This window comes from Cygnus olor, chromosome 4, assembly GCF_009769625.2.
Source record: "Cygnus olor isolate bCygOlo1 chromosome 4, bCygOlo1.pri.v2, whole genome shotgun sequence".
NCBI classification, from domain to species: Eukaryota; Metazoa; Chordata; class Aves; order Anseriformes; family Anatidae; genus Cygnus; species Cygnus olor.
The window spans coordinates 75,413,600-75,430,024 of record NC_049172.1 but is presented as its reverse complement, the minus strand read 5'-3'; the positions used below and the strand labels follow the sequence as shown (position 1 = coordinate 75,430,024).

General features: G+C 45.0%; 1 protein-coding gene across 2 annotated transcripts in view; it reads right to left on the bottom strand.

Annotated features, from left to right (window-relative positions):
• Positions 1 to 16,425, bottom strand: part of ATRN (attractin) — a 148,429-nt gene that overhangs the window by 113,820 nt on the left and 18,184 nt on the right. The window contains exons 1-2 of one of the 2 annotated variants that reach the window (XM_040556763.1): positions 3,703 to 3,728; positions 3,516 to 3,599 (exon numbers count right to left, since the gene is read on the bottom strand). In XM_040556763.1, coding sequence (XP_040412697.1) covers positions 3,516 to 3,599; positions 3,703 to 3,713 — 95 coding nt within the window. In that variant the 5' untranslated portion in view covers positions 3,714 to 3,728. Of the gene's footprint in view, positions 1 to 3,515; positions 3,600 to 3,702; positions 3,729 to 16,425 lie in introns of those variants that run through there. The other variant, XM_040556762.1, reaches the window with a different exon arrangement.

Genomic DNA, 16,425 nt, shown 5'->3' with positions numbered 1-16,425 from the left:
CTTTACGATCAGAAAAACAACTGTGTCCTTAAATATTCCCCCACCACCAACAGCAGAAATTGAAGAGCATGCACAACCAGCCCTCTGTTCTTTACCAGTACTGACTCCCCTAATGATAGGGCATTGCATGGGGAAGCAAGGAAAATCTAACTGTACAACACATGTAAAGAATCATAGCCACCATCAGGGAATTAACAAGCCCTCTTTTGCTTGTTCAAGGGATTTTCTGCAGATTGACATGATTATGATGGCCTCAGACTATTTACTTGCCTGGAAGCTGGCAGAAATCCTTCTTCTACTACTTTATCACCCTATTACTTATGCAGTAAGGCATGATGGCCCTCTTAAAAGAAGACCATCCAAACTGGAGATCAGAAATATGTTACAGTGGATGCTGACTAAAGACGTTCTCAGTCTCGGTCAAGAAAATGCGAGGAGGCTTGTCTTCTACAGGACAGGAGGCCCTGGGACTTTAGCTTTCGCCAAAAGGGAAGTCTTGGATAATTACTTGGGCTGCTGACATGCACCAGCCACTGCCCCTCACCCTTTACAAATACTTGACAGGTTCCTCGGTTCTCTGCTGGAGAACCATCACAAACAACATCGGGACCAGCTGAGAACGAACAAGCTGGAAGTCCCAAAATGTGACTTGTTGAATGTCCCAGAGCACTCCGATGGCAACACCTCCAGACAAGAAGCGTCTGCTCTGCTGTCAAGAGAAGACCATCACGAGGCCTGATCCTCCGAGACGTGTCAGCAGGAACGATGTCTTGCTCACTTGATGGGGAGATGGAAGCAGCAGTTCACGTACCAAAACTGGTCAGCATTTCTTTTATTCCACACCCAGAAGATGCCCCAAAAGCCATAACCACGTAATGAACTATAGACACCATTAGTTTCACGGCTCATATACAAAGATCCATCTAAAGATAATCCCTCTAGATCCGCAGCAGATATCTAATTTAGCGCTCAGCTCAAGGAGAGTGGAAACACCACCAGCTTTGTGCTTGGACCCTGAGATAAAAAGGAAGCGAATCTATAGCTGTGCTTCTTTCTCCTACCCACGGTGGTGGCTGTTGAAAGGACTGATGCAGGTGATTAGGATTTCTTCAACAGAACTGCCCTTGGGTTCGGATGAAATCATCGTTCGTCCTAATCAAATAAATTAATAAAATGCCAGCCTGCCATAGAGTCCTTCCTTCTCACAGAAGAGGAATTCTTTAGGGAGTTATTCTGCCAAAGAATAATTTCTGGTAGGCACGCTGATCTTCTCCAGGCCTTTGGAAAAAGAGCAGCAGGTGTAAATCAAGGATAATGTCTTGCTTAAAGAAAAGGTACAAAGAGTACTTCATTATTTTAAAACAGAGCAGACTATGAAATCGTGGGGGGTTTGCTTCTATTTTAACGGTCTGACAGCTGCAGAGCAGAAAGGAATCCTTAATCAATAAAAGCTTTAGACCAAGAGCAAAAAGAAAGAACATCCATGCCACAGCTAACAACTCATTAACAGACAGAGCTCATTTGCAGAACTGCAAGGCACGGGGCTACAGGCTCTGCCTCAGACAGGATCTTTGGGCTGGCTGGATCTCATCTGCCTTGTCTCGTGCTTCTGGGGAATAAAGGACAGCACACCCCTGGCACGAGGACACAGCACACGCACCAGCCGAGAGTCAGGTAAGGTGTGAAAAGGAAATATTTACAGTAAGGAACATGTGGCTTTTTACATCTGAATTTATCTAGTATCTTCAGTTGCGCACTTCGGTTGTACCTTCACGTGCTGACCTCAAAAGCCCTCTACGTCCCAGTGTGCTAGCACCGAGCTGAAGGCACTTAGCAGAATTTAACAGCTTCGCAGAAGCTGTTTTCCAAGCCCCGATCTCTCTGGGAATTTCACGTTTGGCAGAGGGCTTCGACTATTTTCATGAGGGTGCATATTTCAGCTGGCTTAATCAGCGTGATCACCTCCTTTCTGTGTAGCACCGTACTCTGACAGCAGGGTACAAACAATCAGAAGCAGGAAAAGGACATCTGCTTGAATGCCTGGCTACGAAAGGAGGAGGAACAATTCTGTACACCTCTTTACAGCACCTAAGATCTCACTTCAAGCCTCGGGAAGTGACAAATCTCTAAGAAGCCTCTCCGAACTAGCAAACAAAGGCTGAAGGAGCTGTCATGGTGACATTATCAGGGACCCGTGAGCAGCATTTCCCTTCTGATAAAAACATAAGGCAAATTATCCTCTAACGAGGAAAAAAAAAGCTATGAGGGTTAAGCTGATTGTACAGGAATTGCTGGGGCTGTTTTGTCTGTAACAACATCCTTTCAAAACACTTCTAAGTCGTAATTCTGAACTGGCTGCAGTTGCATTTTTACTACCTGCAAAAATTAAGGTGTTGCCACTTGCAGCACCTAACTTTGATCTTCACCACATCAAAATCCTGGGCTCCTCAACCAGGTAATAGCTAGTGGTAGGCCTCCAGTTCCAGCGCTGTGGACGGCTCTCTGGAACAGCTTAGCCTTTACCTTTGAATATCTTGGGAGCTTAGGTATTTAAGTTACTCATCCAAAATAAATGTCTGAAGTAGACAAAGCGAATACCATTCCACCCCCACCCACCAGGCCTCCTAAACCAGGAGAAGGCTAAAGAAAAATATACCCTGGTATTTTAATAAGTTCTAAACCTCCAGGAGGCTGAGAGACCTCAGCCTAAAAGGCGTGCAATGTGAATGAAATCATTTGTGCTGTCACGTAACTTGTTCCCATCCACAAACCTCTCTACTTAAAGATTCAGGGAACAGTACGGAACGTGACTTACCATGCAGCTGTTCGCATCGAGCACCAGAACCGACCAAACCAAGTTTTAAAGACTTGTACAGACGGATTTTTAGAGTCCTTGCATCAGCCTAGCACTGTGAAAAATATCTTTCAACGCGTCAGGTGCTCGGAACCGCTGCACCATCCATCGGATGGCAGTCAGAGGAGGCACACTGAATGGGCTACTCCTAAAATCTCTGCCAGAGGTCACTGTAAGCGATATACAATCAAATACAGGAACAGCAGGGAGATGAAGGAAGAGGTCTGAAAGACTCCTCCCATTTCAGAAGACCTTTGTCAAACGGATCAATGGTTCTCCTGACGTCCTCACAGCCTGGAGAGGAAGAAAGCATCTCAAATGCAGCATTACAGAAACTGACTCTTCATGAACAGGAGTTTCAACAGTTTGCTTCGTTTTTGTTTTTTTCATACTGCCAAAAGTTAACAGACTGAATCCCAAGCATTTGAATTGTCCCGCTACATTAAGGGTTCAATTTCTTCATTCTTTATTTACACAGATGCATTTATTCTGATTTTCCATGCAGTTTCAATGAGAAGCATATTTTATACAGCAAGCTGCAAATTCATAAGGTAAGTTGCACAAAGTCAACAAAATAAACTTCTTTCACAAGAATAACTAACCAAAAAAGACCTCGGTGCACATAAACCTCACCAAAAGCCAAGATGTTTACTACACTCACCTTCCTTCAATGAGCCAGGTGCATTTTGTTTTGTATTTGTAGTTCCCAGGCCCATCCGTTACATACCCTGAAGGTCCGGTGAGTCTGTAAACAAAAAATGATAAACACAAGCATTAGGCTCCGATGTTTTAACACAAATAAAGGATATCCTGAATTTAGGGAGAGCCACGATTAGATTTTCACTTACTCAATAGCCATTAAAAACAAACCAACAACGCCACATGAAGCTGTCAGGATTCTCCTGTGCAAGTGTCTGTACACACTTCCTGATGCCTGTCCTTTCAGAACGAGTAAAGAGCGATGGTTTTTCTACCAGACTGACGGTATTTCAGATTAACACTCCGTTAAAGAGACCTCTCACAAGGCCTAACTCACAGACTAATACAGCACACAGCCAGCAAAAGGAATTTCGCAACACGTAATTTCATAACACAGCATTTCCCTCCTGGAAGAGCTGCCCACCTGCTTCGCCCTGTCCACACGCAGCAAAGTCCAGAAGGGGACATCACCGAAGCAGAGCTGCTCCTTGCAGCAGCAGCACTGGCTTCACACGCCCTGGGTAACACAGACCCTTTTCCTGGCTCCCCTGTACTAGTTTGCCCTGGGGGAGACTTATGGCCCATGTTAGGTGCTCAAACGGAGAGAACTGAGAGGTGCCCATGGCCACAACGGTGCCAAAATCACACCACCAACAGCCCCTGCCCCCATAAACCAGAGGTGACAGCTTGGCAGTAGCAAAAGCCCAGGGATGTAAAAGCAGAAAGTACAGTCGGGCTCATTCATCCCAGTACACTCAGTGAACACCAGCACTTAAAACCATGAAATGTTCGAGATGCCGCTGAAAGACCGAAGGGAACCGAGCCGGTGGAGTAAGTAACTTTTATTTACATCTGCAAAATGTCACAGCACAAGTCCTAGGCAACTGCATTCATCTGTACTGCTTGCAGCCACGTCCAAAAAAAGCAGCCCCAAACCCACAGAAGAAGGGCATCTGGATGAAAAGCTCACCAGCAGAAGGTAAAACATATGTTGGAACCGTGCTTAACCCTTTGTTGCAGCAGGAAGGAAGCTGATATTCTTGCTTTTACTCCTGCTCAAAGCATGACAGCCACAGAAACACATAGAGCAAGGCAAGCTGGAGGCAGCAGTCTGCTGGCTGCAGCTGTGACTTATCTCTTCCGTGGATTTTAACCGGGTAGGTTTTCCCCAGAGACCAGGGACAACCAAGATGACAGTCACAGGCTGAGGGAGGCATTTGGCAGGAGCCTGTGGCAGCAGATCTGGTACATCACCTGGCTTCCCAAAAATCAGGTGCTGAGATACTGCATCGTCTGCCTCCGTGCGGAGCCTGGCAGGAGCGCACACAGGCTGAAGACAAATCCAGGAGCCAGAGCATTCAGATGCACGCTCCCATCTCACGTCAGAAATTCAAGATCAGTTTCAACAAAAAGCTGAATTGTAGCACAAAAAAAAAAAAGGATTGAAAACAAAAATTACTAGGGAAGGATGAAGTGAAACGGAAGCAGCAGCTGAAGACACCCGGGCACCACGTTGTGGCAGAGCTGAGGGAGGATTCCTGCCCAGGGAGGTTAGAAACTCCATCACCCACACGTGGCTGGAGCTAATCAAAGCCTCCCGAAAAATTGCAACTGTCCTACTTAAAACTGTTGCAGTACAGCAAAAGCATTCTGCAAAATCAAATTCAGCAAAAAGAGAAAAGGAAGCAACCAATACCAGGAGTTCCCCAAAACAGTATCTTGAAACCTTCTACTGGGTCTTTTTCTGGAGATCCGTTAATATCATCTAATCTTTTTCAAATACCTTGACTGAGTGAAAATGGTTTTCCAGATTCTTTTCTGTAGAGCATTTTAAAGTTTACGCAAGGTTCATTTCTGATCCAAATTAAATAAACAAAAGAACAACAAAGCGCACAACAACCAACACAGGTTTTTCAGAACCGGCTTCCTCTTCCTCCACATTAATTTCTTGTAACACTTCAACCTCAGAAATTTAGTTTAAGATTTTTTAAGGACGGTTACTGAGATTCTGCAGGAGACTTACATTTAGGCAAGTTAAGGAAAAAAAAAAAAACAGTTTTCAGGAGCACCTTTCACGGTGATGTGCACACACACACACAAATTTACACACATGCACACACATTTTTAAAGGCTTGGTATCTTTAAAAATTCAAGCGACTCATCTACTGACATAGAATTTGCAAAAATAGATGCAAATTCCAAAGTGTAGAAACTAATAACGGGTCCTTTTGTCTAACAACAACAAAAAAAATCATCTTTTTGGAAATAACATCCCTGGAAAAGCTAGGAACCAAATTATATCAGTGCTTCAACGCTGACAGCACTTTGCATGCCACCAAGAGTAAAGAGACTTTGGAAACTTGAGCAAGTCTTGCAAGCTAACAACAATCTTATGCAATCTGCCAAGCTCTCAAAAAGCCTCTGCTCAGAAAGCTCTTTGAACAATTTTCTCTGGAAACAATTACTAAATCCTGCACTGCAGAAACACTATCAAGAGCAATGCAAAAAAAAAAAAAATCCCTTAAATCCCGGCCATGTCACATCTCGGGAAAAACCTGAGCGTTTCCACATCGACATAACTTACGGTCATATTTCAGCAAAGCAAAACCAAACCACAAAGTTTAGTTTAAAAAAAAAAAAAATAACCAGTCATATTTCATAGAATCATAGAAACAGAATCATAAAGGCTGGAAAAGCCCTCTGAGCTCATCTGGTCCAACCACCCCCCTACCACCACTGTCACCCACTGAACCACGTCCCCAAGCACCACGTCCAACCTTGCCTTGAACACCCCCAGGGACGGTGACTCCGCCACCTCCCTGTCACCCCATTTGTTTTCCCTGATACGCTGTTAATTAAATGCTTCCCTGTAAGTTACTCTGACTCCTTACTAAGCTTTAAACACTGCTGCCGTTACAGACAAATAAAGGATATTAAAAAAAAAAAAAAAAAAGTTCAAGCTTCTGAAAGCTTCATGCTCAGTACCTGTGGGCACTGATACCTAGGGCACTTCCTAGACAACGTTTTGGTTTTGTCTACAAGAAGAGGCTCAGGAAGGGAGTACGTGAGGAATTCAAGGAAGAAAAATGCCCTGGGAACAACGAACTTGAAGGCAGGACATTTCCATGACTTACAGGGGGCTATGCCCAGAGCTCTCAGGACGTACAACAAAAAAAAATCCTAACCCCAGGTAATGTACTACCAGGGAACGGAGTTTTTTACCCTACTAAACTCTAGGAATGTGAAGTCCCAAGGATACCGTGCCATTTTCACGAAACTCAGGCTTGAACCTGTCTATTTCTGCTCGTGTGCACACAGACACGGCTCAAGGCTTGCCCCAAACACTACCAGGCACCAAGAGCGCGACTTATAACCCGGGTAAATTTTTCACTGATTTTCACCAAGGCATACCAGATAAACCCCTGTGCTTTTAACGACGTGAGTAACACGAGAAGTGTGCATTTCTTAAATACAAATTAGCGTCCACTGACAAAGCTCCTTCTGAGAACATGAACTGCACAAGCAGGCAGACTCCAAGCTGTTATCTAATTACCATCTAATAAAGCAAAGCCAACAGCCAAGTACAGCGAGCCACAGACACAAAACAGCTCAGACGTTAGGAGTAAATCATCTTGAGGCACTTAATTCCGAAACATCACAACATCAAAGGTACGCTGGCAGTGAGTATATTGAATATATTGAATATATTCAGAGTAGTACAGAAGAGGAGATGCAACTCGCCTTTCCTTCACCACTCACCAGAGAAGGCGAGGGGGCTGCTTGGGCTTGTAGGGCACATTAATCCTTAACCTTAATCCTTCACCTCGGTGGGGTCAGCAATGGATCTCAAACGGTTTGTGTTGCTTTCAGTGGGACTGCGGTGATGCTTGCATGGCCGCAGCCGACACTTTAGGATGCTCACTAGAGTTTTGGCACAGCCTTGCTGTTAAAAAAACACCCAAGCCCACAATGGCTCGCCCTGATTTTGAAGTTGCTAAAACTAGAGACCGATGCAAACGAGTTTTCCTCCTCTCTCTCTTTTCTTTCCCAAGTGCTGCTGCCTCAAGAAAGCCCCAATTAAAAGCCATTGTTTCGGGTAAATCTGAACTTGCATCCAATAAAGAAAGGGCTGTTACGGCCCATTACCAGAACAATGGCACTCTCTCCTAAGTTGATTAACACTTAGCTTTGTTCATTTCTCAAAATAAAAAGTAAATAAATAAAAAGCACAGATTTCAAGGGCTATATCCTTCTACGGTTTGCTATAAACAAATGTCCTAATTTATAGGCGTGGAATAGCTATTAGCCACATGCATAATGAGAGAAACAGATACACAGATTTTCTTTATCTATTTCATGAATTTCTAGCATAACATCCCCTCTCTGCCAGCAAGGTGCCACAGCGCAGGTACAGCTCAAACGAAGTAATTCCTATACGCCAGCTCTTATGCAGAACACTACTACAAAATCAAATTTGACAAGGATTTATAAACCCTCCACAGGGATTGTCCCCCCCCAGCTTGCTACGACCCCAGCCAATCTGAACACTCAGTTTTTGGAAACCAAGAGCTCAGAATTGCCACACCAACGTCATTTATTGCCACACCGTGCGCCACAGAGAAGCACACAACCATAAAATGCCTAGAAAATCTGGCGACTTTGCAAGCAAAAAGCATTTTTAACCAACCTCATAGCAACACATCGCTGTTCCAGCGCTTGCAAGTCCATCCCCAGCATTGCCTTCATCAGGGTTTTCCTCCCAGAATTGGGTATTTCAAGGGTGCTCCGGGCTTCTCTGCCAATCTCACCATGGCACAGAGGTCAGAGAAGTCTGACAATCATTCAACACTCAGTAGCTTCTGTTTTCATCCCTCTTTCGCTGGTACAGCTAAATTGATGCTAAAGAGCTGCCTTGCTTCGAAAAAAATCAGTGAGTGACACTGCTAATTTGATGTGGTTTCTTCAAAGGAGAGCTTAGCTTCGCCCTTCTCTGGGAGATATGTAAATATATGAAAAGTGATTTCCTGGCTGCCGATCAGAGATAAGGGCAGAGCCTGCAAAGCCCAGCAAGGCCTGAGAGGACGGTCAGAGAAATTACAGCAGGTAAAAATGTATCCCCACAACCAGCGATGCTCCCAAACGCGCTTAATCCCTTTGTTCCTGGAATATCCACCTCGATCTAACAAACTGCTGTGCTTCCAACAAGGCCGAGCCAATGCTGAGAGCCTCAGAGAGAGCAGAAGGCACAGATGCTCCGACAGCCTTAAAAATCACCAAGTCACCAAGCTGGAAACCAAATACTTTCCAACACTGCCTCTTCTCGTAAGGCTACGAACAGTATCGGCAGTAGGGTCCTGTTCCTGATGCTGTCCCAGCTCCTGCTCTTCTGCTGTCACTGAATGCCACCAAAGTCGGCTCTTTTGGGGCTGGCCAGTGCTTTGCACTTCAGCTCCTCTTTCTGGAAGAAGTTGCTTTCATCCTCACCCTACAAACACTCAAGTTATAATAAGGGAATTATATCCGTGAAGAAACCGCACGACAAAACACCAAATTACCCAACTTCAACATTCAAGGCAACAGAAACAATGAAGGAAAAGGTGATTTCCCTCCCCATTGTCAATCCCGCAGACACTGGAAGCACTGGAAAATCATGCCTGATACCAAAGGACATCAACATTTCTTCCATCTGACAGCCACCGGCTAGAGACTCTGCCTCGTCATCACACTTGTATTTGCAGCACTAGGAACGTGCTGTAGCTCCACCTGATGTTCCTGCCTCCGAACTGGTCCGGCAGTTACATTCATATGGAAACCATCCCCAGAGTTTAGATTCTTATCTCCATTTCCTCCCTTCTATATCTCTCCTTGTATCGGGATTTCCAGCCCCTTGCCAAGTGGCACCCACCCAAGCGCCCAGGCCGCAGGCAGGCCGGAGCCTTGGGCACCTCGCCTACTGCAAATTCTTCCTCTCATTCAAACTCACTGCGAAGGGGAACACCAAACGATGGTATTATCATTACTCTGGGACCCTCTTCTTTAAACAAGGAGTACTTTGGAGGTGCACATTTCCGTGGCTTTGCTCTGCTGTCACTCTCCCAAGACGCCGATCTCTGCCTCCACGCCTCAGTCAGAACCGTTCCGAGTCCGCGATTCCCATCTCGGCTGTCCGTGACTGTTTCCAAAACACTTCTCCCAGTGCCTGTATTCCAGCCAGAAACAATTCCATGACAGAAGGCCCCTCGGATACCTCCCCCTGAAGCCCACCTTGACCTGAGGCAGCCGCCTTGCAGATGGCGGGCCCTACAGCAGCTGTCTGTGAGGCTGATCTACCAGTCGCACTACGCTTTCCCCATCTGTTCACAAATCCATTTATTGGATCTTGGCCTCGTTCTTTGGAAGGAAGAGAATTCAGCTGCAGGCGTTCACGATGCCCAGACCAACTCAAGGCTCGTCCCCCGGCGGTGGTCCTGCACCTCACCCCACACTAATGGCCTTAGCATCGCCAAAAACCGAACGCCCTGCAAGCCCAAAGGAAGGAGAAAGCACGTTATTGCAATTAGCACAGAGAACATCGAAAGCTAACGATGGAAGAGCTCCAGAGCCAGGCAGGTCTCATTGAGGTCTACCGCTGGATGATCAAAAAAATTCACTGCATTAAATGATCCAGCCTAATATAGAAGACATACAACAACATCGATGCTTAAGTAAAGCACAGGTAGGAAAAAAACATGGTTCTGAATATACCCAGAAGCATGGAAAAAAAGCAAAACTATTTTTTTTCAATCTGTGCTCGAGTCCAGTTTTTACCAAACTTTAGCTCCAATCGTCAAGTTTTTGTCTTCTTTTCTACAGTGGGGCAAGGGCAAAATGCTTTATCGAAATTCATCATCCTGTAGTGCTGCACTATTTTTTAGTTTCTAACCAGAATTTAAGAGACAGAGCTAGTCCTACACAATATTTTCTGCATTTCAATTTCTCCTTTTCATATTTTCTGCATTTATCAGTAAGTTCATACCTACAAGATACCTAACTTGTGTTAGGGTAAAATACCATCAGTGCAATGTTAAGAGAAATGAGCCCATACACACATTTGGTCTACACAGAATTTAAAACCAATTTAACACATACACATTTTTCAAGAACTTGCTAGCTCAAAGGCTTCAGAACACAAAATATTTTACAGATGAGCTATTTTAGACTGTTTCAGGATATGGTTTGCTCTTCTGGTTCTGCCGATCTGAACTCATTTTCCTAGCAGTTAACATCTTTTCGCTCATTATTCTGCCCTCCCTAAGTTAATTGTCATTCACACTTGGTTGCAAATAGCACCCAAGGTTTGTTGGATGATTTTTCAGCACTTTCCCAAAATTAGAAACGTTCAATTAATCAAAAACGTATCTTAAGTACACGTAGAAGCATCTCGATTGCAGTATATCACACCTGTGTACATTGTAAATAAGCCATCGTAATTATCATTTTTCAACCACACGCGCTTAGAAGTGATAGACACATCAATCTTCTCCCATAGCTGAAGAGCTCTTGGCTTCAATATGTTTTCAAGTCACCAGTCCTATACTTAAAACCCAGGAAAAAGTGTTCACTGGCCGCACGTGCAAATGAAACAGGGCTGAGCTGCTGACTTCACCCTCCAGTCAGCTGCAAAATGAAATAAACCCAGTTTTAGGCCACCCCGGTGGAGCAGAGGACCCACATCCTTCTGCGGCTTGCAGGTCAAAATCCCAAGTCCAAGGAAAATCAAACCAAGGTCCTCCTAAACCACGACACCTGAAGCCAGGTGAAGCATGCCCAAAATCCTGACCCCCCTCCAGTGATGCTGCTTTCTAGGGCAGGTGCTGAGCGCAGAAACCAGGGGCAGCGTTCACAGAAAAGCTCCAGCCCAAGATCAGTGAGTTTTGCAGCAAAAAAATAAAGGGAAACGGAAAATATTGAGACAGCCTATAAATAAATATCACAACCTGACCCACTTTCCTAATAGGGGTAGAAATAATTCCTTTTACTTCCTGCCTGACGTTTCGAAAATTTCGAAGCTAGTAAGGAGCAGCATTACCTGCCGGGAAATGTTCTCAGGAAAAAAAAAAGAAAAAAGAAAAAAAAAATCAATACAAAGCAGCTTGGGGTGATGGTCCACATCCATTTGGTTCTGTCTGAAAAAAAGGATTTTGATGCATATCTGCAGGTGTGGTTCATTAAAGGAATAAAATACAGATGTCCCAAGACCCACATAGGGTTCTGTGAACTTACACAGTGACAATCCCTAACAAATTTTAAAGCAGTTTCCTGGCTGAAACAGCACGGAGGAGGTTATGCAAACAGCAGGAGATCGATATTGGAAGAGGAATCCAGCGGAACACGTGTTTTGGGCTGCCTGGGTTTGTTTCCATCGATTTGCTGCTGCAACAGTTTTTAGTGACTATTCACAGGAGCTCCTGCACCCAGCAACGTGCAGCAAGTCGCAGCTTTTTCTTCTGCTCCTGGACGCCGGCGACGTTCCCCTGCAGCATTTGGCAACTTACGCATCCAAAACCAAATACAGCACGTTCATCCAAGTTTATTAGTGAAACAGATTGTCAGACAAAATTTTAATCTAATTATACCTTTAAAAAAATGCTAATAAGGCAAAACGTTCTCTGGGATGCCACTAGGAGGAATAAGGCTACATCCACAGGAGCCCACAAAAGCACACAGCATTAAACTTGAGAGAGACACAAGTGCAGCCCCCTAGAAATGAAGTGTATACGTCTGTTTCATGAGGATATGCCGTCTGCCCCCAAAATGTCCTTCTCCTCACATGTATTACCTTAAAGCATAAAAGGTGTTTAAGTATTATTTGGCTTTAAGAAAGGGACGGAGAAGGAATTAAGCGGAGCAGATGGAGACATGCACGGAGTACCATAATAACCCGACCTTTTTGTTCCGTACAATTTTCTCAAGTCCCATTAAAATATTCCCTTTTGTACGCATTTCACTGAATTCTGCTCCCAAACACGCCCTGTGCAGCCACGTAAGCTCTCTCCTGATGGTCCCCCCAGCATGTTCACCCAAAAGATGACAAGGAGTCAACGGGCTGGGGGCTGCAATGGGCAGCTCGTGGGGCTGAAAGGAGCTCACCGCTGGCTCGACTGCAGAGCCCACTTCTGTCCTCTCCATCGAACGCTTTTTGGCAGCTGCAGAAGTAACCAGAGGTGAGCAGCCACCTCCTTAACATGCATATCTTATGGATAATCTTAGATATATCCTGGATATCTTATGACTGGCAATATCCAGGAGAAAGAAAGAAGGGAACAAAAGCCATCCCTTCTAATTTCTGGATTTGCATGGGCTTGGCTTGTCCGTCCACACGTGATAGAGAACTGCAATCATCCTCCTTGCACATCTCGTGCACCAGTCCTTCCCCCCACCCCTCCCATTTTCCACTTCAAGCCAGCTGCTCTCCCATCCCGTGGTGTGTTCTGCTGAATTCCTGACGACAGCAAGAAGGATGACTGTAACCCCTAGCAGAAAAGTGAGCCATATTTTCCCCCCGTGACTCAGTTTTAATGAAAGCAATTCCATACAAAGTAGGGAAAAAAACAACTAAATATTGAACACCTCAAGTACCTTGTCAAGGCAGATGCATGCACTTAGCTTCCCGATAAGTTCCCCATCGTTAGGTAGAACAAAACTCAGAAAATAATAAAAAATAAAACAGATGACTGGAGTTTAGGCAGCAGTACCTTTACACACTAAAAACCAAACTCCGAGCACTATAAAGCATCGTGTTCTTGCTCCTTTTGTGCTTTGGTGGCAGCACTGTGCTGCACTCATCCACATGCTGCATCCCCAGGCAGAGGTACCCCAGACAGTTTACAAGCCAACGTGGAAAATCTGGCATCAGGATGGCAAACAAAGGGAAAAAAAAAAAGCATATTGAACCGTAAAGCTGCTCAAGAAGTAATTTATTATCAATATGCAACCCTCGCACACCCGTGTGTTAACAGCAAGCTGCATTTTCAACAGAAACGCTGATGTTTAAGGTCTGCTCAGCACAACCGTGCGTCCCTCGAGCGACAAAATCCACACGTGCAAACGTTTCTTTTCTGTTAGAAAAACTGGTGACGTTTTTATTGAAAACTGGTGAAATTCCTCTGGAAAAAAAAAATCAAGTTTGATCAACTCCATGAACGCACCGTGAATCCCTCATCTAACTGCTGTCGTAAGGAAACGCACTTTGGGACATGATGCTGTTCAAGCCCATGAGATGGGAATTCCCCTCTTTTAGTTTATACCCAACCAGAGCCAGCATCCTGGCTTAGTGAAAGGAGAGAAAAGGCCACATTTGGCGTAGATTTGATGGAATAAACTCAATCCCTTAAATCAACACTTGTACTGCTGGCACAGAGCGGTCGAGCCACTACGCAGCTCGCTCCACCAGCGAGCCTCAATTTTTCCACCAGCTCCTTGAGGGAATGAAGTAAGCCCACGGTGCTCAACCCAGCACAACATTTTATTAAAGAGCCCAAGAAAAATCAATGGAACACCCACTAACCCAACAGATCTCAGCTCCTGCCGGTGAAGATGTAAAGGGACTTTCAAACACCAGAGCTCGTCCGTTCCTCATCTTCCCTGTGCCCAGAGAGTGCCAATGACTTAACAGTGGCAGCCCTTCTAAGTCAGTTCTTCTCAGTCACTGCAAGTTCCTACAGCTAGGACAAGAGGGAATGGCCTCAAGTTGCACCAGGGGAGGTTCAGGTGGGAAATTAGGAGGTATTTCTTCTCAGAAAGAGCGGTCAGGTGTAGGGACGGGGTGACAGGGAGGTGGTAGAGTCACCGTCCCTGAGGGTGTTCAAGGAGAGGTTGGATGTGGTGCTTGGGGACATGGTTTGGTGGGTGACAGTGGTGGTAGGGGGGTGGTTGGACCGGATGGTCTTGAAGGTCTCTTCCAACCCTAATGACTCTGTGATTCTGTTAAATGCATCAGCATACTAAATTATCATCACTAGGAGATCTTTCCTAGTGCACCAAGTTAGATTCTAGGCTATTAAAACACCCAGCCTTGCTTCCTTAACTGGAATACAGCAAATAGCAAGAAAAACTATACAGAAATAAGACAAACCCCCTTTAAAAAAAAAAAAAAAAAGAGGTTTTACACGATCTTTAACCAATTAAAGACTAAGAAACTGTTTTCTATTTGGAGCGAAGCTTGAAGATTTGAAAACGAGGCACTTATTTGCACATAATGCAGAAGTTATGGTCTGTGCCAATGCAGCCTTAGCAACAGACTGGCTAAAATATCTTCATATCCAAGATCTGCTAGCGTTTTTTTACACGACAAACACCTCTCAAGTGTTTGTCTATGAAACAGCTCGGCGGAGCAGGGGAGGTCACAGCTGCCAGCCCACTGATTTCGCAGCAGCAGAGGCGGGCGCGCACACAAGTCGGCTTTCTTTCTTTTCTTGTAGTAAGCCAGCATCTTAGCACGCAGATCTCTTGATAACCTCCACAGATTTATTTTTTTTCCTTAAAATAAGCAAATAAATAAAAAGGTAAAGCTGACCCAACAGGTGGGTTATGTAGTGAACATATGTAGTGTGGGGTTAACCCACAAAGCGAGGCAATTGGGGGTGTCCTTCAGGAGCATCTGCAGAGCCTGCAGCCATCCAGCAACGGACCGGCCGCCCCCAGGACTGCAAAAATCATTGTTTCCATCTCCGCTCTGCCATATGCACCTCTCCCAACGCCTCTGAAATGACTTCAAAAGTAGTTATTCTTGGACGGCAGCGGGAAAAAATGAAATTCCATCTGCTCCCAACAGATTTGTGGCAACAAAAACAAAGACAGGGGCCGAACGTTGCTTATGCAAAGTTTTGAAATAACCTCTCTCTCTCTTCACTACCAAACTGAGAGTTGATATACAGGCCACATCTCAACTAACCTTTTCCAGGAAGAAAAAAGAAATCCTACTTTGTTATTTAGGATTTAGTCATCAAGTTCTTTCCTCGTTCCAGTAACATCTACAGGAAAGGCACATTGACACTAACTCGGAATTCTGCACAAGATCTTCCATTCATTTTTTTTTTTTGTTGAGAAAATGAGAAAAGGAATGATTTTGCTTTAACCCAGTTTCCCAGTTAGCTTCTTGCAGTTCCATTTAGTTACCTCTCTGCACAACCAAGATGCCCTAAAACACGATTTGAAAGAGTAACACCGACCACCTACTCTAAGCACCCTTAAGTCCTGCAAGAAAAAAAGCTCACTCCTGCCTTTAAAATGCTGAAAACAAGACGCAAGACTTCCGATTTGCTCTATCAGAAGGATTAAGAGCAGCACTTCTGCGGAGTCCTCCGGAGCAGGAATGTGTAACCCACTTTACGTCGAGTGCTTGGCTCCAACACTGCCCCATTGTCCACCCGCTGCCTTCCTGGGAGGACTGGGGAGGTGCTGACGTTATTCGCAAGCAGCCGACTCCGGCATCCCATGCGTGGGTCAAGTCCAGCGATGGCCAACCTGGGCGCCGACGAAGCAGTTTTCCCCCCAGATTGTGCTTTTCTTCGTGGCCCAAAGCTGCTCTGCCCTGCTGTCGGGCAGATTAATGGTCACAGCTGCAGCACCGAGCGCAATCTCGGTGAAAGAAGTAGCCATTTATGCTAGTTAACGCAATAAATGGTGTTAATACCAAATTTCAAGTTATTAAGAGGAGAGAAATTAAAGGTGAATGGCTTCCAGACCTAACAACAGATGTATCGATGCATCATAAGGTCAGTAACTTCCTCTCATTTGCTGAACTTTAAATTAATCTGCCAGAGATAATTTATAGAACTAGGGCTAAGAAGTGAAGCAGTCGCGGTAATAAATTCCTCTCTGACACCTAGCAC